The 25332-nt window shown below is 39.7% G+C and overlaps 2 protein-coding genes across 9 annotated transcripts in view; one reads left to right on the plus strand and one right to left on the minus strand.

The window, feature by feature from the left end:
- The window catches only part of ANO4 (anoctamin 4), a 200054-nt gene extending 185629 nt beyond the window's left edge, over nt 1-14425 (plus strand). For all 8 annotated transcript variants that reach the window (XM_042779186.1, XM_033057538.2, XM_033057540.2 and 5 more), the window contains 7 exons: nt 219-316; nt 2573-2715; nt 3697-3849; nt 5081-5228; nt 7336-7455; nt 10359-10464; nt 13199-14425. In XM_042779186.1, the coding sequence (XP_042635120.1) occupies nt 219-316; nt 2573-2715; nt 3697-3849; nt 5081-5228; nt 7336-7455; nt 10359-10464; nt 13199-13390 (960 nt within the window). In that variant the 3' untranslated portion in view covers nt 13391-14425. The remainder of the gene's footprint in view (nt 1-218; nt 317-2572; nt 2716-3696; nt 3850-5080; nt 5229-7335; nt 7456-10358; nt 10465-13198) is intronic.
- A 2971-nt stretch (nt 14426-17396) lies between these two features.
- Nucleotides 17397-25332, minus strand: part of SLC5A8 (solute carrier family 5 member 8) — a 28082-nt gene continuing 20146 nt past the window's right edge. Inside the window, exons 12-15 of the mRNA XM_033056815.1 lie at nt 24942-25135; nt 23658-23761; nt 21858-21943; nt 17397-20397 (exon numbers count right to left, since the gene is read on the minus strand). Of these exons, the coding sequence (XP_032912706.1) occupies nt 20266-20397; nt 21858-21943; nt 23658-23761; nt 24942-25135 (516 nt within the window). The 3' untranslated portion in view covers nt 17397-20265. The remainder of the gene's footprint in view (nt 20398-21857; nt 21944-23657; nt 23762-24941; nt 25136-25332) is intronic.

The following is a 25332-nucleotide window of genomic DNA, read 5'->3' on the forward strand; positions in this document are numbered from 1 at the left end:
ACTGACTCTGACTTCTGCAGAGAATTAGCTGATAAGCTTAAAATGTTGGCAGGGTGACACAGTGTCATCTGTTCCCATGAGTTTACTTCTTTAAAAATAAGGAGAATGCATTTAATTTCCTTTTAGTAAATGATCCAATATCATTTATAGCCTTTAAGAAATGCTTTAAAATTCAATTCCTGTTTAACATTTTCTTTCTTTTTTTTTTTTTTCTGTAGTGCCACCCTAGTGGATGCCTTATTGATCTCTGTATGCAAATGGGTATTATAATGGTGTTAAAGCAGACATGGAATAATTTCATGGAATTGGGATATCCGTAAGTGAATATAATAGCTAGGCTTCTGTAGGTCACAGAATACTAAGTTTATGCTTTCCTTATCACCAGTTAATAAAAGCAAGATGCAGTAGTCATTACAGCAAAAATTCCACCCCCCTCTCCTGCCCCAGGATACAGAACTCCAGATATATAGATGATGTTTGGGGCTTTTTTCCACACTGGACACAGTTTGCAAAAGTGTAAGTGTAATATAAATATTAAAAAGTAAGTAATATATGGGAAGTACTTGATTTTGTTAAATTGTATTTTGTATTCTAAAGCTCTTTAAAAATATCTGTGTGATCACTGTGTTGCTTACATGAAAAATATTATATGTATTATTTCTTAGCTATACTAGTAAGTTCTAAATTTGATTTCTTGTTGGGTGATAAAAGATGACTGAAAGAGCAGGTATGAGATGGAAAAAAAGCACTGCTGGCACATGCACTCTGAAAGATAGAAAAATGTACTGACTGGTATGTAGACAAGTTCCCGTGTGATCTTCAAGGCAACATGAAGTTGTGCCCTAGCTAAAAGGTTGGCAATTATTTATTTCCTATTGGTTCATTCCTTACTGACTAGTATTTAATGAGCATGTTTATTATGATTAATACAGGTTTAATACGATCAGTGTAGTTGATGCTAGAGACCATGATGGTCATCAAGGGAAATTAGCAAGTGTGAAAATCTAAGAGAGAGCTGACATTGTCAGAAAGGTTGCCCTTGCAAAGTTCAGAGGCATTTGCTATTTCTCTATCTTTCCTGGGCCTAGCACTCTTTGCAAGTATTTTGCAGCTGTTAGGGCTGCAGGGATTACTTGGGATGGGCAGGAGGGAGCAGTAGCAGCAGTACTGATCCTTCTCTTTTCATTCCATACCTCTTTTGTCAGTTTTTATTAAAACTCTCTGCTTTATATAAATACAGACTTTGTAACTTAACAAAGAGCACAGAAGAGAAACAAAAGAAGGTCATTGATAGAGGTAGGAGGAGATTGTTTAAGAACAAGTGATTTAATAGGAATAAACTGCTTCAGGTGAAGTGACTCTTGAGTCAAAAAGAAAATTGCAACATAAAAGACACAGTCAACACTGTGAAATGCTTCAACTTACTTTGATGAGAGATGTGTTTCCTCTCCAGACCTTTCAGTCACCTTCTAGCCCTGAAATGCTGCAAGCAGGTGCATTTCCTTGTTTTTTGGAAAACACCTTTCTGCTAAGAGCTTGATGGCAGCCAACACAATGTGGATGGCCAGGGGACTTAGAGGCAATCCTGCAATCTGTAGCTGAATTCAGTTGATCTGCACTCTTCTTCTTTAAGGAAGACAGGAAAAGCTGTAACCTTTCTGATAAATTACATAAATGGAATAGGACTGGAATAGGACTGAATTATTTGGGTGATCTACCATGTTTTGTCTTACTGAGACAAAGTGGCCAACCACAACTTTAGAGAAAATGTTTGTCACTGTGTTTTGGGGTTTATTTGCTCTCTATACTAACTCTTAACTAGTATCCTTTGTTGGACAAACCAGTACAACTCCCTGAAAAGGTGTTTATTTCAGATGTGAGAATTCATTTCACTTTTGGCTCACTGCCTTTTGCAGTGGTCCTGCACATGCATTTCTTTGGGAACTGTGTCTTCCCCCTGGTGTCCAGCACAGGTGCCCCACTTCTTGAGATGGAGGTAGCTCATGTGTCAGCCATCCGTCTCTCAGCCACCAGGTGCTGTCTGTAGTTCAGACACTTCTTTTTGCCCCTTTCTCCTCTGGAAGTTTGCCTGCAGACACCATTCAAGGTTGCCTTTTCCCTTCCAGGACTGCCCAGAGACTGTTACCCTGCACGCTGTAGAGCCATGCAGAGATGCCAGGTCACACACACAGGAAAGCACAAAGCAGCATTAGCACTCTTATTTACTGAGCTCAGCTATCTCCACACAGCATTGCATTCTGCCATAGAAACAGACCCTGAAGGGATTTGCCATTTTGTGCAGAGAAAAGGAAGTAAATAAATAATGAAAACATGTCAAAATCCTTTTACCATTTTAACAAATCTAGGCTGGGATTTCACCTCATCAGCTGTATCTGTTTTCATACCTATTATGCTGTGTCATCAGCCACATGTATTACTGATGCTCTATTTTCCTGTATATTGGGAAATGAATTTTGCAAGATATGTTGTGCCCAGTGAACCTCTTCTAATTTTGTAATAAATAACCATTAATATTCTTTACTTTGTTTCTTTTACTTAATTTAATATATAGGCTAATTCAAAACTGGTGGACCAGGAGAAAGCTACGGCAAGAGTATGGGACACAGGGAAAAACAAGCTTCCCACAGTGGGAAAAGGACTATAATCTGCAGCCTATGAATGCTTATGGACTCTTTGATGAATACCTAGAAATGAGTATGGCTCTGACCATTGTTCTCTCTCTTTTACTGGATTTTAATGTTGTTGCTTTTTTGTTGATGTGAGCTGGTGATTTTAATTATCATTATATGAAGCTAAGGAGACTGCAAAAAGGTTTTCATTCTCACAGGTCAGGTGAGGAATGGGAGTAAGTTTTTTAACAACCAAACCAATGTAGTTAAGCACACTGCTGATGGTTTGCTAACCTCCCATCTATGAAACACTTCCCATTCTGGATTTGTTTTTCAAACCAGAGCCCAGTTCTTTATCTGTATGCATTTCTGAAGAACTTTACTGTTATTTTCTGAAGAAAGTTGCCTTGTGCTTTTACTCTGAAGTGCATGGTACAGACCTGTACGCTTGTTTATGTTTGAAATCCTCCCTCATTTACTACCTCACATCTACAAAGCAACTTGCTGCCAAAAGGCACTCCTCTATGCAGAGGAGAAAGAATAACTGCTAAAAAAAATACTAAAAATAATTTACTTTTGCCCTCTGTGACTGAACTTCATACATCATTATTGGTTTTTTTTCTTTTCTCCCTCACACAATTCTTTTCAAATTAATGGGAAATCTGATAATCTGAAAATCTGCTGCCAGAAACTTACACAGAATTTCAAACTGCTTCCCATCTGAACTAATAAAAAGGATGTCTCTATCCATCCCTGATCTTTGCAAGTATTGAGAGATCCTAGTTGATGCTGGAGAAAAATGTCCCTTTCTAAAAGCACAGTTTGTCCACCTCTGAACTTCACTGCAAATTACAAAATTTAGATAGTCAGATGTGCATTTTCTCTTTTCATTCTTTCTTTTAACTTTTGACAAAGACTTGCTGTACAACTGCCACTAGACCATTAAATAGAATGACATAATAAGAGGTGTCTGTATACTTTGTACATACTGCTTATTTGCATACACTGTTTGGTATCTTAGACCTTGGGGTTAGTTACACTGTGATGTTTTCTTTTTTACCCCCAGTTCTTCAGTTTGGGTTCACGACAATTTTTGTGGCAGCTTTTCCACTGGCACCACTTCTGGCCTTACTCAACAATATTATTGAAATTCGACTTGATGCTTACAAATTTGTTACTCAGTGGAGAAGACCTTTAGCTTCAAGAGCCAAAGATATAGGTGAGCTCTTTGTATGGTGTTTTTTATGTATATCTGTTATCTGTCAAAGCTTTGACCACTTCAAGTAAGAAGAGATTAAGGCACTTTCAGTCATTTTGCGAATTAATAATATGCCCCTTGATTGTTAAAAAAAAACTTCAAGTATCTGATGCCAATCTACTTATGCAATTAATAGTCTATATTGGAAAATGTCTTTTAATTATTTTCTGGGCGACTTAACAGACAAGGTGTAAAGTCAGAGTTCTCTGCAGGTACTTTGTTGTGGCAAACACACTGTGCAAGCATATGCTGCTGCTCAACTTGAATAAAATAACCAGATAGATCAGATGAAACTGGAAAAATTAAAGTGGCCACCATCCTGTAAGGGACCTGTATGTTTTATATTTACCTGGCCTAAACCAAGCTCCCCTGTGACTCAGCGGCAGTTCCCACCCAGTCCCTGGTGGGTCAGACAGGGTGGGTCTGGATCCCAGCACACAGCCTGCTCTCAGTGACTCACACCTACATTGCTAAACACAAGGTCCACAGAACTCCAAGGTCATCTGGCCACACACTGTTGCAAAGGATCTCTGAACTTATTTTGACTCAAATCTCTTCTGTCCTTGCAGTATGCAAAAGCAGAACACTTTTAGGAAGAACTCTAAAACAACGTCATCTGCCCAATGCTGAATCCCTGCTGTTTTCAGAGGGGAGAACAGGAAACCTCGCTAACCAACTCCATTGCAAAAATCCATAGCCCACCCCAAGAAATAGCAGAAGCTGAGGCTTTGTGCTCTTAGAACGTTCTACCATGTGCCTAAAGTCTGTGTCTGACTCAGACTTTGAGTGCAAACAGTGTGAATCTGTGGGTTTTGGCACAAACCTGGACAACAGCCAGTACACTCAGACATAATTTCTAGAAAACCCAGTTATATAATGTAATTTATAGAAGCACAGAAAATACATTTTTTCATACTGATTCAGGTGTGATTTCTCAAAATAAATTGCATTCAGCAACATTTTCAGGGGCAGTTTGATGCCTCATTTAATCAATGGGTATGTCTAACCTTTCTTTAATGTGATACACAGTGATGAGTACTCGCTGTTCAATAAGAAAATTTATTTTTACTCAGTGACTCTTGAATAAAAACTACATAAAAACACCTTGTGCAGTGGGGGAAACTACTTCAGATCATGCAGTATTTCAGGTTCTCGTTTTTCCTGGAGCAAACATACTGTCCTTGTTGAACAGGCATCTGGTACGGGATCCTGGAAGGCATTGGAATTCTTTCTGTTATCACAAATGCATTTGTTATAGCAGTGACATCGGATTTCATCCCTCGCCTTGTCTATGCTTACAAATACGGACCTTGTGCTGGCCAAGGAGAAGCAGGACAAAAGTAAGGCTTTTTTTTTGGTGGGGGGAGGAAACAGATGTGCACAATAACACCTACTACTTGAATAGATGTAGATTTACTGTTTGTGTAACCAAATGTATTGTTTGTGTTTAGGTAACAGATGCCAGGCATAGGTACTGATGCTCTGCATATTCACACAATGGGCTGAGTGGCTGAGTGGCTGGGATTCAGGATGTTAATTCAAGGCAAACATGGCAGAGCTATTTCAGGGATTTAGTGTGTGTGACGGGATGCTGCCCAAGCTGTACTTCCCAGCTGGTAGTACATGGATATAATCCTCTCTTTTTCCCGAAGCAATGCAGATACTACTCAGTAAAGAAATTGTTGAGCATTTGAAACTTGCAGACTGGGGTTTTCTCCTGATGTAATATTCAGCATGTGTTACTCAAAAAAGTAGTGTCTAGCAAGAGGAAGCAGTTTCCAACTAATACATCCAGATGTACTTACAGAGAAAAGTAATTTGTTTTTCTTCTAAAACTAGAGTTCTTAGATTAAATCTTCCAGCAGACATTTGTGATCTGAATCCCTGGTGCCTAAGTGGATTTCCTTTCAGTGCTTCTAAACACTGAGATTACATTAACATGCGCACACTACCAGCAAGTGGGAGATAGTTGCTCCATGGACACTTGTGAAATCTCAGCTGTTGGGCTCCAGGAAGGTCACTGACTCCAGCCAAACACAGACAGAGTTTGCAAATGTTCTAGCAGTGCCATTAGCAAGGAATCCTGCTGTTAAAGAAACCCAGGCTAAACACTAGATAGTGACAGAGAGCTTGCATTCTGCTATTGGACATATGGCAGATTGATTTTTTACTCCCTGCTGCAGAAAGTGACTTCATCTGTTGCTGCTTTTTTGACATCTTTTGACTGTCAATACATTTAATCATACTGATAGAAGAAGGGTGTCTGGTGTGGCAGCTCCCAATTAGCAGATCTGCTAAATTGCAGTCCTGAAAGGAGTTGAGCATTTTAGCTGGGGCTAGGGAAGATGTTCTCTTTACTTCCATGAAGAGTTAAAATCCCATTGGGGTAAAGTGGTCTGGTGCCAGTTGTTCCTGAGCATGCGCTTCTGCTCTTGCCATTATAAAGATCTGCAGGATATTGTGGCACTGTAAGCAGCTCTCATTGCTAAGGAAAGCACAAAGACTAGCATATTCAAAAATCCACAGGAATTGTGAGTTTTTCTCAAATTAAGGTGTGAAGACTTGTTATTGAATAGCTTAAAAGAGAGAGGTACTCTCTTCTTTCAAAAGACATCTGTAGGTCATCATCCATATGACACACAGTGACACTAGAAAAATACTGGAATTAAACTAAGTTCCAAATCTAATCAGTATTAGGACAAGCCAGGTGGTGTTTGAATATAATTTCTCAAAGACTGTAAAGTCCATATTTAGAAAAGCACAAACCAAAATCCCCCAGCCCCTACTGTGCATTATACTCTGCACCAAGCTGAATAATGTGCCTGCATTTACCTGTGTTTGGGCAGTGCAACATGAACAGCACAACACATTTTGGCTAGATCTCCTCAGCTTTACTAACACAAACCTGAGTTTTCTATTGACACCCACAGCCCTTCAGCAGGGGACATAACTTCTCCTGCTCAGTGTTCTCTAACTTTTGCCTGGCCCTCACAGTGCTCAGTCACCCTGGGATCTTAGAAAGGAGTTCCTCTGATTAACTGGATGTTTTCTAAAAAGCTGTTTTAAATGGATTATCTTTTCATTTGATTTAGTCTCCCTTTGTGCTAGTTCCATGAGTGTAACAGTGGGAATATTTTGATTATCTTCCTAACACTCCTCATTATTTTCTCTGCCCCTGTTGTGTCACCATTTAAGTAACTTTCCAAAAGTAACCATTCCCAATCTTCACCATTCCTTCTCCCATAGAAATCTACCATTGCTTCACTTTTATTGTTCATCTGACCTACTTCAGCATTTCTTTTATATTGCCTCAACATCCCTTTCAAACATTAATAAGCATCAAAAATGTACTTTGGATTTTATGAAACACAAAGAACATCCTCCTGGGTACAACAGTTAATGGAAAAACCTTGCTGTGTCCTGCTGACAGCATTTTGTCCCCTCTAGGTGTATGGTTGGCTATGTTAATGCCAGTTTATCAGTATTTCTGGTGTCTGACTTTGAAAACCGTTCAGAGCCAACATCAAATGGAAGTGAATTCTCTGGTTCACCATTAAAATATTGCAGGTAAGTTTCTGGTCAACATACTTCTCTGCTTCAGAGCATTGAAATGGAGAAGCATCAAAATAAATCTGGAGTTGAAATTAATTTTTATAAGTTAAAAATGGAAAATATGCTGTTCAGGGTCATGCTCTTCTTGGTACTGCTTGGCTGTTACCTTCATGATTCCTTCCTCAGATAAAAGAGGAGCCAAAAGGCCTGGTAGGAGGAGGATGGAGGAGTTGGTTGGCTGGAGGGTGGAGGAGTTGGTATCTGGAGGATGTTCCTAATGCAGGATTTTTATGGTGTCATAGCTTGACTCAGACACAATCATCATGGATAAATATGGTATCAAAAGGCCAATAATAGATGCCTGATTACGTAGGTATCAGTGAGATCCAATTGTGATGAGATTATATCACAGGACATGCACAGGGAAGTCAAGGTTGCACAGGAGTGGCCACACTGAGGTATTTCACAGCTCTGACAGACATAAACAGGCTCTGTCATAATCTATCTTTATGAAACTTCAAATGCAGCATGTCCGAATTGTTGAATTGTTACTATGTTTATGTTGTTCTTACTGATGTAATTATTATTACTTGATGTAATTATTATTAGTAATCATATTCCTATGGTTTTAATCAAAAGAAGATCAGCAGTTAACAACAACAGATTGGAGAAATTGCAGTCTGAGAAAAGTCTCTAATGGCAGATTTGCACCTGAGTGATTTTAATGGCCAAAAACCTCAAGGGTCTACATAAAGGTCTTAAATGGTGTCACAACCAAAAATATCAAACAAATACAGCTACCATTTTTTAATTGCAATGTTACAAGCATGAGACCTGGTATTCCTTTAGCAGATATGCTTAGTCCCAGTATTTTTCACTGTGAAGAACTAAAATATCCTTTTATGAGTGCCTAACGAACAAAAGATACCACAAAGGTCTGCAATACAGCAGAAGTCAGTGATACTTGCAATATTGCTATGTGTTTATGAATAGGAAGAATTATGAGTGATATAGCATAATACATGGTGGAAGGGGGTGACATTAATGTTTTTATTTAACTAACTCATATTTAAGATGTTGCAACTTATTTGGCAGAAAGAGTATTCCAAAGCTGAATTCACCTGTGGAGCAGAACCACAGTGAGAATATTTCATTCCACATTGTTTCCTATAGCATTATTTAATAATTTTTTGTCATTCTGAACATTCTCTTTCCCTCCTTTAATTCCTTTCTTCCCCAACTTCTGGCATGAGGTTGCTGCTCCTTAAATGTGATTATGGAAATCCCACAATAAAAAAAAAAAAAACTCTGCTCAATATCCCCTAAACAGAACACTATTAAAATTGGTGTGATAAATCTCCAAAAGATATCTCTGTTCTTTTGGGAGACACTGAATTGTTATGTATATCCACCGCTGAAAGAAAATTAACATCTTTCTTTAGCTGAGTTTATCAGGTTCTTACCCACCTGCATTCTGCTAAAACATCAGTCATTGTAATTGCATTTCAAGGCAGATATTGATAGGGAGGTAAAGAAATACTATGTGTAATAGTGTAAGCATTTTACCAAGATGGAAGTTTGTCTGAAAAAAATTCCTGTTAACTTCTGGTTTCCTGGGACACTGGAACACAGATGGTGCTGTGCTATTCTGGTTGTATATCAAAGGTTTCCCCATTAGGATATTGTAAAACATCCTAAACTAGGAAGTCAGAATGCTACTTGCACAAGGAAAGATCATCTCAGGTTTAAGAACCTATTCTAGAAATACTGCAGTTCCTGAGAGACTTGATGCTGACTAAGATGTCAAGACAGTTTATTTCAGTTTGTGTAGCACCCTCTGTAATCTAAGAAGGAAAAATATGGATTAACATAGAGATTAAATAACTGTTTATTTCTTTTATTCATCTGAATTGTCATTAGTTTCTTAAAACTAACTGAGTGATCAACCTGTATTATTTACTATGCTATTTTCAATATTTTTTTACAGTGAGTTTTCTGTCCCATCTAGGAAACAGATTAAGAAGCAAACAATTTTTAAACTACTTTTAAATAAGGTTTCCACAGTACTACTTTAAAATGAACAAACTTCTGGTAAAAATGGACTCCAGAATGTGTGACTTAAATAGATTAATGGTTTGTAAATACAATCTTGGAGTATTCCTGGATCCAACCTTCCCAATAGATATCTACAATTAAAATTTGGGGACCTAAAGTCTATAAGAAACACTGTGAAAAAAGACACTAGATCACTTTCTCACATGGTCCTCACCGTGTCGATATACCAAGAGGTGCAGTGTTGACTCTGCTGAAGTCAGGATGAATCATGTTTTACACAGGAATGGACAGCTCATTGACCAAGGGCCAGGTGGAGCCCACGGGGTATTTTTATATGGATTTTGGGAGAACTAACAGGCTGACAAAACTGGGGATATTTATAGGATTAAAATGTCCTTGAAGTGGGAACAAAGTGTCCCTTAAAAGAGCAGAGCATCCCACCCTTCTCCATGTTCTGAGGAGCTGCCTGGAAGGCACATGTTGTGCTGCCAAGGGAGATGCTGTACCCCCAAAGCACCCACAGTCCTGTGTATTTGCTTCAGGGATTTTCTTCAGACAAACACTGTTTTGGGTCCTTTGTACCTAATCTCCATTAGTACTTCTGGAGTCCATCTTACTGCTAGGTTTCAGCTGGAAGTAAGTCCATTTGCAAGAAGAAAAGCGCGGGAAGTGGAGGTGATCAGGACACTTGCTTCCAAAGCACAGGCCCAGCCTTAGAAGCAAGAAGCAAACCTGCACAGTTTGAACTGAGTTCATTTTTGGTGCAGAAAATGTAGTGATCAAGGGAAGGTGAGTTTTGGTTCTGCCTTTGGTTGGGCAGCAGTGCAGATGTTGCTGACTCCCGTGCTGTGCTTGTCTTTCAGGTACAGGGACTACCGAGACCCTCCTCACTCCGCGGTGCCCTACGGTTACACACTGCAATTCTGGCACGTCCTAGCAGCACGCCTGGCTTTCATCATTGTCTTTGAGGTCAGTGCCCATTCATGTGGCAGAACAAAACAAAAAAATACTCATTTCCCTCTGAAGTTTTCATTGAGCTGATCTATGATGGCAGATGTTGAGGTATTTTTTGTCTTCGTTTCTTCTACGTATATTGTGCTTTGTATTCTCAGCTTTGTTTTCTGAACAGTCACAAGCATGTGACTTCTTATAGAAAAGGGAATATAACACAGAAAACGATAGCAGTGACTTGCAAAGAGGGGGAAATAAATGAAGATTTTATTTACAGTAATTTCACAACTATAAGGGGCACTGGATTATAAGGCGCACTTCCGGTGTGGACAAATTTCCGAACTTTGTCCATATATAAGACGCACCAGATTATAAGGCGCACTTCCAGGTTTCGATCAAAATTTTAGTGAAAAGGGTGCGCCTTATAGTTGTGAAATTACTGTACTTTTGGAGTAACTTGTCTTGGTTGGGAAGCTGTATGCTCACTGTTGTATGAGGATAGGGGTGAAGGAACATGAGAAGAAAATATTAAATCTGAGTAACTGAGAAACACTGATAGCTAAAGCTATAGTATTTACACATCTAGCTTTTGTTCTTGATTTTTTTCTTTTTTAAAGCCCTTCATTCCTCCAGAAAGATTGGCATCACATAGATGATGACAATGAAAAGGATTCAATATCTTTGTCTATGTTCATAGTATTAGTATTTATACCAGTATCTCAGACATCTCTAAGGCAAACCAAAGGAGATAATAACAACTTCTCATGACTGGTATTCCCATGCTGATTTTGAAAAAGAGAGCCAGAATGATAGAAAAATAGGATGAGCTGTTTGGAAAAAAAAAAAAAAAAAAAAAGTCTTAAGATCTCCACCAGAATCCAGGAGCTCAACATCTCTCCAGCACAAGAAGTTTGAAATACCTTTTACACTGAAGAAGCCAAAGAAGGAACACATTGATTTCAAAAAACTCATTACTCAATCCTCTGGTCTGAAATCATAGCAACAGGGCATTCAACACAGATATGGAAACTGTAGTCACCATACTGGAATATAGCATAATGTTCATGAGCACATATTGCATTCTGACCCACAGAACAGTGAGGAAGACTGTTTCAGTTCATTTTGAACTGAGCTTTCAATGCACCTCTTTGGATAACACAACAGAAGCATTTGTGTTAGAGCAAAGATGGAGAAGAAGAATTTTCTAGATAATTATTTCTATTCTTCATGGCTCAGCAGAAGCCCAAGGACTTCAGCAAATTCCCCATGACTGTAATTTTCAGACCTTCCAGTTGAAGGAACATGGCACTGCAGGTTGGACTCTCTTCTTCCTTTACACTGGGTAACTTATTAGCAGTTGGTTCCTACGGAGATCATTTCTTCCATCATCGGTTCCATGCTTAGGGAAACATTAAGGGAAAGAAAGAAAGAAAGGTTTGATAGAGGGCTGCTGGGCTCAATCTCCTCTAGTTTCATGAGCAGTCAGTAATGAAAGTCTGGGTATGCATCTCCAAAAAGTACTACAAGAATGGTCCTGGCAGGTCAGCCTAAGAATTTTAAAGACTGAAGAGAGTCTGGCCTCTTGATACACACTTGACATAAAGGCATCACAGTAGGCACAGAGAGAAGTGAGCCAAATAAAATGAGCGCTGTTTGAGTCTCAGTGTCCAGACAAATTTGTGACCAACTGTGGAATAACCTTTTGTAGCAGAAACCACAACTTCTTTTCTGAAAATACTAATGAGTGCATTGTGATTGCTACAGTGCTTAAATAAAGATTGCATTAAGAGATAGGGAAATCAAGGTAGGTTTTTTAATAAATTAGGCTCAGACCCCTTTTTGGCACTCTTGAGTGTGTTTTGGATAATTTAACCTCCTTTGAAAGCAAACAAAAGAATTTCCTATCACTGCAAAAAGAATTATTTGTCCAAGATAAACTGACAGAAGAGGCTTTTTTTCTTTTTTAGACTTGGCAAAAAAAATTAAAATCCAACAATTACAGTATTGTGAGTTTATTTATGTTGAGGGAAGAATACATGGGAAAACATTTTACGTTCTCTTTTCAGTGGCTTTCAAAAGAAAGGTTCTGCTTGGAGTAGGAGAAACACCTTTATTTCTCCAATCTAGAATGTATGTCCTTTCTGAGATGGAGGATTTTCCTGTTTATCTGTTCCTCCTCTCAAGTGAAGGGAGTAAATCTCCAAGCAGCATCTTTGATCAAACAGAAAAGGACACTCAAGTAATCCTCTGGCATCACCTAAAATAGGAGGAACAAAGGATCAGTCAAAAACGTTTAGGTTTTGTTTTGTATAGATACATTACTACTTTTGTCTAGATACATTACTTCAAATTTTGATGTGTTTATGGCAACAGGAAAGCGTTACATCATTTGAACCTCCTCTTCCTGCAGAGCAGGAACTAACACCAGTACTAATACCAGGCTCTGCCCAAACAACCTTACAGCAAATCATGACCTCCAGGCCTTGAACACACAGGTCATAGAACAGGTTTGAGGCCTTATTTGATCCCACTTGCTCATAATTTCTGCTGTGACCCATACTCCACTGACTTTGGTGGGAGTTGTCATGGAGAAAAAGACTTCATGGTTTGTTTTCTTAAAATTTAATAATGGGTCTAGTTTAAACACAGCATCTGTCTGCAAATTGGAAAGAGAAGGTTTTCAGAAGGTGTGAAAAGTACTTCTTTTCTTCCCGAGGTTTTACATTTTTCATTACTTTTTTTGTGTTCACAGCACCTTGTCTTTTGCATAAAGCATCTGATCTCCTACTTAATTCCAGATCTTCCAAAAGATCTGAGAGATCGGATGAGGAGAGAAAAGTACCTGATTCAGGAAATGATGTATGAAGCTGAATTAGAACGTCTGCAAAAAGAGCGGAAGGAAAGGAAAAAGAATGGAAAATCGTATCACAATGAGTGGCCATGACAGGATGGGGAAGAAACTGTTTAAAAGAAGATAAGAACTCTTGTTTATAAAAAAATCCTGGTTTTCTACAGCAGAGAGTGCACTGAAAGGAATAGTCAGTAATGTTGTGTGCACTTAGCACATGTGTGCCCCTGTTCAATAGGGTGGATTTTATCATTAAGCCTTTTGAAATTAGAGGTGTTTCCAAGGCTTAGTCTTCTCCAGAGCTGATGTCAACATGACCACATCAGACCAATACTAAGTCTCTGCACTCTCGCCAGAAAGCTCCCAGGCCCTGACTAGAATTCGAGGCCCTGAACTTCAAAGCAGTTATACAACTTCCAGAGCTTTACAGAACCTGGTGATCTTATGGCTCATTCTCATGGAGTTGCTACTTCACAAGCAGTGACTGCGCCTTGGCAACGTAGCAGTGTTTGTCTGTGTGTGTGGCCACCATCTGCAGCACGTGCATGGCAGCGTTGCTCTCTTCCACAGTGGATCCAACCACGCTAGTTTGCATTTGCCACCAGTTAAGGTCACGTAGATGGACCATTTCCATCACTCAACAATACTGAAGTACTATCTAGAAGGAGATGCATGATCATGAGTCTGAGCAACTGGTCTGACAGTGCTGAAAAATGTAGGCATCACAAGTGCAGACAGATAGCCAAGCATCTAAATGTGGCCAGAGGTATCTAGCTGTAGGGTCATTTATTTGGAAATGACACTGTGAAAAGTCAGTAATAAATGTTAAAGTTTTGAACAGTGCCTTTTCAGCTATAGGACTGTCTGGTGTCTGAAGGAATCAAATCAGGCCAGAAGTGCCCATGTATTTGTGAGGTCTAGTCAGGAATTAGGGTGTACTTACACAGATAACAGATGTCAGATGGCGTCTTAAAGACCTACCTGCCTAAGTAAAACAAACAAACAAACAAACAAACAAAAAGATTAATAAGGTCAGCAGAATAAAACACAGTCATCCAGAATATCTACACTTGTAGCACTTTCTGTATTCATCATTCCATTATCTATGAAGGGATGGAGGGAAAAAACAAAACTACAGACTGTAGTATGAAACAGCTTGAAATCCTTAATGCAGAGCAATTCTAGACAGGCTGGAAATTAGACTTGGGCAAAATAGGTCACTGTCAATATCCTTTAGCAAATTTGTTAGTAATGAGAAATTTAAAATTTCTGTTTTAATTAAGAAATTAAAAATTTCCAGACTATTAACCCAAAAGAGAGGACTTGTAGCTTTGAAGACATCGTAAGTGCTGGACAGAGCAACATGAATCAAAAGTGTTGTGAAAGCTCTTCAATCAGTTGCTTCTAAAAGTTATTCTGGAAGTAATTTGATAGAAGGAGCAGAATTTGCCCTTCAGGACCACACAATGCAAGATCCTATGGATGGATACCTCAAGCTCCACATGACAAGAAGACTATTTGCACCAAGACAAATATCACCAAATTAGATCTATTAACTATTTTCCACTGCAATGGAGAACTGTGCTATTTGCATGAGAGGGGGAAACTTTAATGAAAGGCAATATGACTTGAGGAAGGAGAAGGATGAAAAAAAATGTGAGCACCCTCCTCTCTGTAGCCACTGCCTGTCTACACAAAAAAGCAAGGAACCTCCTCCAGTAGCAATCCATCATCCTACCTGAAGAGGACAAATGACATAGCAGCTCCCTTTTGTCAGCTGCTCCTGGCCCAAGCCTGAAAGTCCCATGAGACACTGGGGGAATTTCAGGATTAGTCTGTTCTGTGTTGGCTCAGTGACAAACTGAGTGGGGAGCACAACTAGTGGTTGTGGGGTACATTTCTGACTAATGGGGAAGTGAACTTGTTCATTTTTGCTTCTGCTTACAGCAGCTGTGGACACATCCCACAGGTCAGTGGGGAAATAGGAGTATTTCTGTCTCTGTAAATAGGGGGTGGGGATCAGGCAATGTTGATCTCCAATACACACATGCCAGATGGGTTAGTATTTACCATCCACCACCTACAGTTGCAGCCTGGGGATTCTGGGGCAGGATCACTGTGCAAAATCATATTCAGACCAAATTCTCATGAATAATTGGATTATTTTGGATACCCTCAGTTTAATATCTAAACCAACAGATGACCAGATCTCAGAAACTGTTTGCTAAATAGTAAAGTGAGACATGAACCATGCATAAAATCAGTGTCACCCATATGAGCAAAATGGATCTTTGCAAATCCCTGCAGTAAGATGCAGCTTTGTCAATTTAAATCTCAGTAACTTCCAAGAACTGAACTGAAACACAGTAGAATATAAACTGACTTCCACTTCAGAGAAACCACTGCAACAAAATGTGCCAAAACAAATAATGTTCAGCAGAAACACAATAGATAATAATTGCTTTTGAGAGTAGTTTTCAAGATAGCTCCATTATGATGAATTTTCCTGACAACACATTGCTAGAAGTTGTGTCCCATCTGCTCTAAATGAGACCATAGGTTGGCTGCTTGCCAAGCTTGTGCTGAGTATGATGCTGCAAGGGGCTCTGACCTCCCTGGCAGACCCTGAATTCATCTTTGTCACTTCAGTTTGACCAGTCAACCTCTCAAGGTTTCTCTGCTGCTGGTCTGATGAATCGATTTCCCTGGAGTCCTTCAGAGCTACATAGCAGAACACTCAGGAAAGATGCCCCCTTCTTATTCATTAGGAAAAAAACCACCCAAATAGTAGTATAAGAATAATAATAATAAAAATAAATTGAATTTTAATAGTCTTTACAGAACTAATTTATGCCATTCTCTTCCTGATCTGATTATGAGTTTTGTTTAAATCTCCATGTGACAGTTCTGTAAGTTGTTTACTTACTCCAGCTCTAAGACAGCACTACCTTCAAGGGAATGAGAAAAAAATTCAACCTCAGTACGTGGCACAGACATTTTACATAGCAAGCAGGACAGCACACATCAGAAGATTTACTGTGAAATCATCTTGCAATCATCATAGGATTGTTCTCCATAGGCCATTCTTGACAGCAGCATGTACTTCATGAGCAGTTACAAGCCAGTTTTTAAAACCAAGGGAAAAAATGTACATTTGGGCTGTTTTTCAGCCCATGTGCTAAGTTTTTTGCATTCTGTCCCATGCTGGTTTTACAGATCTTAAAATAAAAAATGTAAATTAACAACCTGGATACTCTGACGAAAGAAAAATCTAGGAAAAGAACATCATCTACATTCAAACCACCAAATACTACGACAGAAACTGTGTTTACAAATCAGTTCTTTTTTATTTTAAATCTTTCTGAGGGGAGTTACATTATTGACCATATATATTATATATATATATATAAAGTATATAGAGAGATTGTTTATTTGTAAATAGAAAAATTCTATGGAGAAGAATGTCAAGTTTTCCCACTTTAAAAAAATCATCAACATAAAGCCATGTTTAATGCTTGTATAATGTGATGTAATAAACTTTAAAAATAAATTATGCATATGAAATATTTACTGCTTGTCATTGATGAGTTTCTTTCTGTTTACCTTATTTGTTCAGCAAGCAAACTGACCAGTTAGATGGAAGTAAAATTTAAATGCAGACCAAAAAGAGACAAAATTTGTCACTAGTTTCTCTCTGTGGTTCTTTTGTGTATTCACATAGTCAAATATTGTCACTGTAGTGGTTATAGGGTTGGGGATTTTTAATGTTTACACTTAAACAGGTTCCTAATTGTTTTGTCTCACAACCCTGCCAGATGCTGCACGTAATTTGGACACTGTGGAGTGCTCCCACTCCTATGAAATAAATCAATTTTGAACATCCCACATTTTTTTATCAGGTGAGCTTTCAGCTGGGAGAGATGAAGGAGCAGGGTGCAGGAGTATGGTAGAGACTCCAAGAATTATCTTGCTTTTACACAGACAAGGAAAGCACTGACTGAGAGTTCAGCTAGCAGAGGGACAGTATATTTTCCCAGAGAAAATATTATTGAAAATTGAAGAATTGTTTTCATTAATGATGTCAATTAAGAAAAATATAGAAAAAAATAAAGCCAAAAGAGTCACTTTATAGCTCTGCAGCAGTCATGGGAGGCTAGATAGCAAGAAATGGGGTAGTTGCAGATGTCACCTGCAAAGTATAAGGGTGTTTGTCTCTAAACCACTTACAGCAAGATATACTTCCCCATGAAAACACATCTTGATGTTATGATTGTGGACCAATAAATATCACCTGGCACAAACTTTCACTTCATACCTAAATTCAAGTTAAATGACTGCTCAGTGCTTAAAGAGTGACTTCAGCAATAAAGGGAAGGTAAGATGGTAATTTACACATTTCCTCTGCTTTAAACAGATACCTGAATTCAAAACACAGAGAAGAAAATTACATTTTTAAATATGATACCCAAGAAGATTAGTCTTCATGAATGAAACAGGTAGAAGTTACAGATGATTTAACCAGTCTAAGGCAGCATCAACTGCAGCACAGTAATTTCAGCCCAGAGTGATGCAGAAAGGACATGCTGATGCTGTTTCACACAGCAGTGACCAGTCACCCTCTGGAGAAGCACATTCAGATGGGAATTCAGCATTTGGATTGGGAGGGCTGTAGCTATACTGGCAGGTATACAGATCAAGTGCTTGCTGCAGGCTTCTACTCTCTTTTACAGCATACTCTCACTCACAAAGCACAGGTACACAGAGGCACACCAGTCCACTTCAGCACTCTGCAGCAGTGTGGAGATAGCAGTACTTACCCTCTTTCATATCTGTGGGCTGAAAGTACCTGGTAAGTATAAATTATTATATTCCAAGGCTGAAGAAGTATTCCACAGCAAAGAATGCAGTGTCTGTTTCTGGGTGATGAAGGCAAGGCACAAGGTTGAATAAGCTGCACTTTTCTTCTGAGACTTGAGAAGCATAGCCAGCTGATTCAGTTAATAGGATAATTGTCTCAGAGTAACTCAGAGTGTCCCAAAACAGAGATATTCCTGTCCTGAATCCTAGAAAACTTTATTCAGGATGCTATTTTTTGTCTCAGATCTTTGATATAGGGACGCAAGATGTAACTCATGGGATCTATCCCACTTGATGACAGCCCTTCCACACAGTGGCTTTAGGCACTGACCTGAACCCAGAGCTGCAGTAGAGGAGAGTGAGGAAAGGGCCTGGCCCTAAACTCTGCACTGAATAACACAAAAAAAGCTTCAGGAGGCATGGGGGAAACCTGCCTCCATCACACAGTTTTGTGCTAGGTTCACCGGTGGAGTCATGGCCTTGGTGGCACCCACAGAGTGTCTGGCTGGCCTGCTCTCCTGCTCTAGTCCTTGGAGCCCATTTTTTCTGTGCAGTAGATCATCAAGTGCCCTCTGCCACAAGGGCACAGAAAAAAATTGATTTAGATGCTATGGCCACTAAGCACTAAGCTAGCACTGTGTCATATTCCAAGTTACAGCAGCTCAGTACTTGGCACAAATGCACTGTAACTTTTAGAAAGTACTTAAGGCATGCAGTCAGTTTTTCACCTGATTCCCAAGCATGACTACCTTCTAAGCTTCACAGCTCAGCTTTCCTGCAATGGCTTTAATTTTCTGACTTGATTTTGCTGCTTTAGAAGAGTTTTAAACACTCTTATATAGCCATAGTAGAAGTCTGAAGTACAAAAAAACCAAAAACAATGCAGTGGGTTATAGTCTGTTCCCCACTGTACCCAAAAACAAACAGGAGAAGAAAGCAATGGGGGTTTTCACCTTCCCAAAACACCAGCACAAAGCATGCTCTCACATGGGTGGGCTGTTAACCTTGGCAGCCCCACCATAAGCTATTCCACAAGCTCTGCAGCCCTGCTGGAGAACAGTGCAGGGAACTCTGCACGCCTGCCAAAACACAGTGTGCACTTGTCTGATCTGAGCCAGCCTTGAACATGAATTCCCCAGAGTGAAAACAAGGACACAAAGGGCTAAGGAGGTTTCAGCTCATAACCCTGGAGAGAACTGCTGTGGCAACTGCAGATGCAGCCTTCACCCTTGTCCACCACAGCCAAAAGGGAATCTTCTTTGTTAACCTCTCTGCTGCACTGTGCCCAGCCCAGTGCAAGAACAATCCTCAGCCAGCAAGCTGGGCATGCAGTAGAAGGCTACTGTGGTTCTGGTCTATGGCACTGAATAAAAAGTGTAAATAGATTATTTCCTTCATGAGGACCAGCTCTGTAAGGGCAAGACAGGGGAGAAGAAAGAGATAAAGCATGAAGGGAAACAGTACTGACTCTTGCCTCTTACCACCACCAAAGTCACTCTTGCAGCTCCCAGCAGTGAGCACAGAGGAGAAGGTGCAGGTAGCCAAGAATCAAGTTGGTTAGAAAAAACACAAATGACAAAACCAGCAAAATAAATATGCTCTCAGAATCAGTTCTACAGAGGAACCAGATATCAGTAAATACACCTCCCATACAAAAACAACCAAAAAAAGACCCACTATTTCTTGCAATCTGATAAGTTCCCACACCCTAATCTCTTCATACTTTCAATGCCTTAAAATAAAAAAGAAAAAAAAAACAAGCCAGAAAAACACCCACGTCTGGGCGAACAGTACTCTTTCCAAATAAAAGATTCACTCTGAGGATGAAATGAGATTAAAAGCAGGTATTTTCCAGGAGGCTCAAGAATATCAGGCAAATATTTCACATAGAAACAATGCTTTAGGCTCTGTCACTGAGAGCCAGAGTGAGAGAGTGAGGAAGTGCAAGAAAAACCTGATTCCTTTCTTGACTAATGTCAAGGTCATGCAAAGGCGACAGTGCCACAAAGCTCAGCTGATGCCTGCCCATGACCCCAGCAGAGCTGGGAACTGACCCAGAACAGGAATGTCAACAGTGCTTTACACATGTCCTCATGGGCTGACACAGCCTTGTGTCATATATGAAGACCATTGACTTTGTTCTTGTCACTTGCAACATCCATTTCAATGTGGCTGAAGGCAGGGTTGTCAGTTCCTTCATCTGCCACGGAAAATGGCTTCCAGTTCAACACTTCCACTTTCTCTGGCTAAAAAACAAAAGACAAAAGCCATGCTGTGAAACAGAAGAAACAGTCTTCCTCTCTTTGACCTCTCTTTGGGCAGCAGTCAGGCCTGACACACAGGGTGCCTTGCAGGAAAACACACCGCTGGCTGACAGAGCACAAATACTCATTGCAGTAGATGGTATTTTTCTAGGGGCATGGAAAGTTTTGTATTGCATAAGGTACTAATTGTGTGAAATGTTCTCGTCACACAAAATGTCCTTGTCCTGCAAATTGTCTAAAGTGGTTTAGGGTGTGCAAAGTTCTAATTGCTGTTTTCATGTCTAGTGATATGTCACCACCAGGTCTTTGAGCTATTGACTCCCAACCCTTCATCCTTGCCCCATCTAGGACAGGAAGAGCAGATTAACATGCATCATTGCTTTGATGTCGCATTTCTGTTAAATAGAATGATATATTGAGCTCTTCATGTGCAGACAGTTGCTTAGTTAGTCCTGGTTTTTTAATCTCATCAACTTTTTGCATTACTTGTGATGCCAACCACTTGTTATTTAGCTCTCAGTCATGTAAGAGATAGATACTTGTTTCTGATTCCAGGCATAAAATAAGTATGGCTGTGGATATTAGCTTTCCTGTGGGTGGTGGATTGTCTTGTTTTTTTTCAAAAGACTTCAGGGATTAAATTCACAGATACTGGAAAAAGAAGTTGACCCATTAAAGACAGTGAATGATAGTAACTGGATAGTTGATCTTCAGTACTCACATGGGCAAACAGCATTACAATAGTATGGTAAAATATCCTTTTTTGTGTTCTTATCCTGAAATACATAGGACCATTCTAGAAGGAGTTGTCAGTATCTAGAAAAAACATTTTGAAGCTGGACCATCTTAAAGGTATGATATTGTCTGAACTACTCAACAAAGCTGAGCTTCAATGTTCAGCTGATGATATTGACTGAAAAGTGATCTGTAATTTATTTTTAAAAAATAATTCCCTGTATTCTCCCTTCTAACTGATGTTATTTCCCCTTTTCTTTTTTCTTAGGATGAGAGCTAGGAAAAAGATACACTGATTAAAAATGTTTTCTCTCAAACAGTAGCCAAAGTTACAAAAAATTCAGACCTTAAAGAAAGTATGTTCACAAACTAAGGAAGCTTTGCTGAGTCCAAGGTGTGCTTTGGGGCAGCTTTCCAGAGGCCAGTTAAGGAGCATTTTAGCAGCGACATGGAGAAAACTGTCTCTTTTCTCAGTTGCTTCTCTGTTATGGACTGAAGCTAAGCTGGGGCAAAACTGCTTCCCTGCCTGAAGCAGCAGCCTTACTCCCACCTGCCCTGTGCTCTGCTACTGCCTTAAAACAGGCAGTCCAATCAGGCAGCATTGGGTGCTATTCATCCTGATTGGAAAAATGCAAGACAGGAATTTATTTACCTTTGTCCTCAGGAGGAAAGACTGATTTAAATCAGAGATGCACAGTTACACTTACTTGTTCAGTTTCAGACCGTGAGAAGTTGGACAGGAAATCTTCCTTGGTCAGCAGGAATTTAGGATCCGTGTTCTGCTTTAGTCCTCCTACAAAATAGGCAAGTTTCATTCAGCCAGCTTTACACATGCAAACCATGAGTCAGCTATGGGCACCAAGCAAGCAGGACAGAGTCATGCAGCAAAAGCCATCAAGCAATCACAGACCTTAGGGATCATTTCTTTACAAAGATGTATACCCTGCTCCTCTCAATATATAAAATGATCCCTCAAAGTCTATTTGAAATGCCTTAGCTATTTCCCAGTTTCCTAGATCCTCCTCAGATTTCCTGTTTTGGAATAAAGTGAATCTGGCAATCACCAGATAAGAATGAATCACATACGATGATGTCTGGGACTACTCTGCCAGTCCAGGAATTATGGCACCAAGTGCTACCCTGAACTCTGAGCTCCAGTTTTCAGCTCCCTGTCAGCAAGTTCCTCTCTCCAAACTCGCCAGCAATTTTTATAGTGAATTATTTAAGGGCACCTCCAGGATGGGGAGATGAGAGTTAATGGAATGTCTGGGCATTTTTAAGGCATGGAAGATTAGCTATTCTTGGGAGGGAAACAAAAGAGATGTAGGTGCTGGGAACTAGCTCTGCTTGCCACCTGAGGCTTAAATGGAATCTTGCTCCATGAGAAGCAGGGTGACATTGTAGCTGGGTTAGTTCTTCAGTGATTCTGCTCTTGGGTTGAGTATTTCTCATCTGGATTTAGTGAGTTGTCTGGTTTTCATGCTTTGTTTCATGACCTATAGGTAACCTGATCCCTACCTGGTTAAAAGCAAAATTTGGGTACAAGAATCACTATAGCAATGGGAAGAGCATGTGCCTGAAAGAAAGTGTGGAACAAATCTTCTAAAAACTAAGAAGAAAATGAGATAAATGTCACTTGTGCTTATTAGTTGCAAGGCATAGGGAAGTTAATGGAAGTGATTTTATCTACTGAGTTTGGAGTTTCATAGTCCTAGAGCTGTTGTGGATCAGTCTAAAAATTTTAAATCCAACAGCCTCAGAGATGAGGGCTGCTATATGAATCTGGCTGGGAATACTGGGTAAAGCTGTGAGAACAGCTGCTTTTTTGCTGTTTCTGCCATGCATGAGGTGAATGACAAGGGTAGTTTGCATCTGACCTGGATGCCAAAGCAGTGAGGCCATGGCCTGGAACTGAACTCCCCACTCTTACCCATGGCAACCTGCTTTTTCCCTTTGCACAAAAGTACTGGGAAACTGAGAAAGAAGCTAAAATAGCCATGCAGAAGATCTGGCAGGTCTTAGGCATGTTCTTGAGGAATGTGGTGAAAAGCATGCACTCTATGGATGCAGACAACAGCCCTTGAGTGCTCTGAACTCACTCAAAGTAAAAACTGCTTTTGTCCTCTAGAAGCATGGGTGTATATCCTTGCTGGGAGTTGTTGCCATGTTCGGGGAGAAGTCTTAAACCTCCAGCCCCTGCAGGCATCTAATAAAACAGGAAAGACAGATGTCTTTTTTTTTCTTCTTCTTTTTTTTTTTTTTTTTTTTTTTGCTCTTTAGGTTTAAAAATATGCTGAAACTTCTTTCTCCTTAGAGATTTGTAGTAACTTTTGCTGTGAGCAAAGACCAGGAGTGGGAGGCCGAAGTCTGAGTAGAGGAAATTTGATTTAGGATGGTAACCTTTACACAATGTTTGCAATAGGTTACTGGCATTTCCTGTGGCTCTTAGGATATCTTAGTTTGAAAGCGATCTGAGACACATTCAATCACAGCTCTGAAACTAGTACCTGTAAGGAGGCTGATAATTATTCCCACAACTATTGTGACAAGTGTCCCAAGTGTGCTGAAGTAGAGATAAGACAAGGAATACCAGTTGTCTGCCAGGGCAGGCCTGAAATAAAGCAGAAAAAGCATTAATCTCTCCTTTTCTGTTCCAAACAACTTCAAAATGTTTGTTTCCAGACAGTGTTTAAATACAGAGATACTTCTGAACCAAGCGACCTGGTAATCTTGAGCCAGTAACCTCCATACAATCATATGCGCACTAAAAATTTGTTCCAAAATTTGCAGGACAAGTTCCCTTGTAAGAGACAAGGCTAATCAGTGCAGTGGGGAAATGCATCAGACAGAGCAGGTAAAACAGAACAGTCCTGTCTCTGCTATGAACCTAGTGCACAGCTGAACACTCCAGTTATCCAGATGGAGGGATTAATTTCTTTAGCAAGGGTGATGTTATTTAAAGGAAGAGACACAAAAGAAAACCCAACAAGGAAATAAACCCCAAGCAGCTCTAAACAGCCAGAAACAATAGAGCAACTGTCTCTACACCTCATTCTGCTCTCCCTGAGGACGTGCTCTGTTGCAACAGGTGCTTCCCAGCAGCCAGGAGCAATGCTGGAGGGCTCATGCAAAAGGCGTGGTATATGAAACTGGATGCTGGGCACCCAGGTGTGTGTCAGGGTATCTCTTGATTGCACAATGCTCCAAGGTGTAAGGATTTGGAAACCCTAGAAATGTGTTTTTTCAGCTTCTTTCCGTTCCCACTGCTCCCTGTACTGTTAAACTTAATTGTGATCATCCAGGGTATGACATTTGGCAGTTGCAGAGCTGAGGAAACCCCTTATATTGTGTCCATTCTGAACATACTAAATAGAACTATTCTGCACAGACAAGTTGCTGTAGGTAGAGCTGCTAACTGGCATTTTGCCCTTTAACTGCCAATTACCCTAATTCATGTGACAGATTGTAGAAGTTAATCCAATAACTATAAATGATATCTTTGTTTAAAACTGTAGTCCACAGTGAGGCATTCCAAGCCTTTGAACTCAAATATTGAACTGAAGCTTTTCAGATCAATAGGAAGATTCACTTTGACTTCTGTTGTGGAATAACTCAGACAAACTTCAGTCTGATAGGGAAAAAAAATCAGAGAAAACTGCTGCATCTCAAACAGAGTGGTAGACAAACCAGAGAATATAGTTATAGTAACCCAAATATTCTGCAGATGTTTGTGTTTCTTTAAAAAAAAAAAAAAGACATGCTTTGTTACTGCATTTGATGAACTCACATACCTTTCTGCACCTGGTGTGCTGAAAACTGTTGTTAATGGAAATACTGTTGATGTTAAATTTCCTGTAGATATATTACAGCCTGCAGTTGAGAGACTGAGTGGCTTGGTCCTCTCTGGAAGTGGAGGATAAATCTGAGATCCAATTCCAACCCAAAGAGAAATAACGAAGCCACTGAGAAGACCCACAAATGCTCCCTGCAAAACAAAAAGTGAAACTTGGATTACATGAAAAGCAAAAGATATTTGAAAGAAACAACAATGAGATGAGTAAGAAATAGTCAAGATAATCTAAACTTTAGTCTCCATAGCAGAAATAAAATATATAGTTGGGAAGTGCTGGGGAGTTTACTTCATTCCCCTTTGGGGAAATGCAATGTTTTCTCACAGCTCCT

This window comes from Catharus ustulatus, chromosome 4, assembly GCF_009819885.2.
Source record: "Catharus ustulatus isolate bCatUst1 chromosome 4, bCatUst1.pri.v2, whole genome shotgun sequence".
Classification (NCBI taxonomy): Eukaryota; Metazoa; Chordata; class Aves; order Passeriformes; family Turdidae; genus Catharus; species Catharus ustulatus.